This window comes from Panicum virgatum, chromosome 7N (assembly GCF_016808335.1).
Source record: "Panicum virgatum strain AP13 chromosome 7N, P.virgatum_v5, whole genome shotgun sequence".
In the NCBI taxonomy this organism is placed as follows: domain Eukaryota; kingdom Viridiplantae; phylum Streptophyta; class Magnoliopsida; order Poales; family Poaceae; genus Panicum; species Panicum virgatum.
In genome coordinates, this window is record NC_053151.1 from 19,317,950 (window position 1) to 19,320,106 (window position 2,157).

General features: G+C 51.0%; 1 protein-coding gene across 1 annotated transcript; it reads left to right on the plus strand.

The window, feature by feature from the left end:
* Positions 1–546: 546 nt before the first annotated feature.
* Positions 547–972, plus strand: LOC120680983 (root-specific lectin-like). The gene has a single exon (XM_039962545.1). It carries the CDS (start codon positions 547–549, stop codon positions 970–972), a length of 426 nt encoding a protein of 141 aa, XP_039818479.1.
* Positions 973–2,157: the final 1,185 nt, after the last annotated feature.

Here is a 2,157-nt window from a genome sequence, read left to right on the forward strand (position 1 = left end):
TTCGGGGGTTTTCTCTACCCGGGTAAGCCGGTGTGGCTTCCTCTTAATGAAAAAACGGTGGGGCCGTTTCCTCCCTGGTAGAGTTTTTTTTCTTATATTTTAACTGCACCGTCACAAATAGGACGTAAATAATATTACACCACCTCAGCGGTCTAAATAGTAAATATGTATGTGTCTTGGAGCTACCGTATAGCTCTTGGTTGGATGCAATTCCTTAAATTAACCCTGTACTCCCTTATCAAAAACCCTATACTTGTTGAGTAAAAAAAAACTATATACTTGCATCCGTGATCGAATATTCTTTCTGAGAAAAACATTTGTCGTTGTTTATACTGAAGGCATGTGCCTCCCAGAGACTTGATTAGACCGGAGGGACCGAGGGCTTAATGCTTTTGGGTGGTTTGAACACAGTGAAGGCGGCATTCGATATGATACCCGGTTATTATCGCGGACAACACTAGGTTCCAAAGCTCTATATAAAGTGGCCCTGGCACGCATGATCATCAATTCATCATCATATATATGCGTAAAGCAAACCAACTCAAGATGGCTGAAAATTCACCGAAACGCATCATTGCAACAACGGGCCTAGCCGCAAAGATCCTGGTGTTGACCGCGCTTGCCCTTGTCTACTTGGCGGCGGCCGCGGAGGCCCAGGCGGTGCCGACCTGTGGCTTCCAGGTCGGCGGTGCTGTTTGCGGTGACGGCCGCTGCTGCAGCAGGTTCGGCTACTGCGGGTCCGGTCCAGCCTACTGCGGCTTCGGCTGCCAGAGCAACTGTCATGAGGGTCCTGCGCCCGCACCCACACCCACTCTCGCTGGCGTGGAGCTGGGGAAGGTAGGTGAGCAGTGTGGCATTCAGGCTGGCGGCGCCATGTGTGCTAACAACCTATGCTGCAGCCAGTTCGGCTTCTGCGGGCTCGGCGCCAAGTATTGTGGCGTTGGCTGCCAGAGCCAGTGCTCGGGGCCATGACTGGTGGGAAAGCTGAGAGGCGACTCATGAGTCCATGACATCGCATATTCGCATGCATGTTTTCTACTACCGGAACGAGCTAGCTATATATCTTGTGCCACTACTATATGTCCTAGGTATTTACATGGGGGCTGAGTTATGCGTGTTCATGGCGAGGCCTCTGGGTGTGTGTTCTCACTGATGAGTATGTTTGAGTGGGTGTGCTCTGCTGAGCCTGGGATGGCATGTTGACACGGGCAATGGCGAGTTTGTGGCCATGCATGTAGCGAAGAATAAAATGGATAAACAGAAAATATATCCGCAAGTCTTTTTTTTTCAAACACAACAGACTCACGGTGTGGGACAAATTCCTCGTTGTGTCCAGATGCTGTCAGTGTGTCCTCGACTCGCTAATACATAGTATATATACATACCCGGGCTTCACAGCCGGGTGCAAGCAGGCCGGCTTCTCTTCCTGGGCTAGCACAATCATCAGTTCACCCGGGCCATCCAGAGCCCACTCAGGCCTATCCCAATGCTGGGTCTTATCTTTGGGCCTTGGGCTGATGTGGCAGGGAAGAGGTGATGTGGCAGTCAATTAAATGAGCCAAAGGCAAGACCTAGGTCTTAATCAAGATCCAAGGTCTTCACAACAACCGATACTGTAAGACCTGATTTTATTCTCCCAACCCAGGGTCTTAAGGTGGGTCTTCCCACTCAGGATCTAACCTCAAGACCCAATGCATTGGGAATGTTGGGTTTTAAGTTGGGTCTTCCCACTCAAGACTCAACCTCAAGACCCAATACATTGGGAGTGGCCTCATGAGTCGTGAGCAACCACAACGGGTCACCGGGATCGGTCTGGATAGGTCCAACGCCAGTGAAATGCATTTATCAGTTCACTACGGACGTGCCGCCACTGGTGCACCGGATCTCCTGGTAGCCGCCGGTTGGGGGCTTGGGGCTGTGCCACTGGAGCTGCCATCCATCAGCCCCGCTCATCACACGCTATTAAGGTTGGCAATAGTGGGCTATATGTTTTATCGGAGGGCCATCAAAATCGCTATATTAGCGCTATAGAGCCGCTATAGCCCGCTATTGCCAACATTTTTAATATCGGGTTAAACATCGCGTGGCTTCCCTCCCAGCGCTATAGCATCGCTATAGCGGCGCTATAGCCTGCTATGGCCAACCTTGCACGCTATA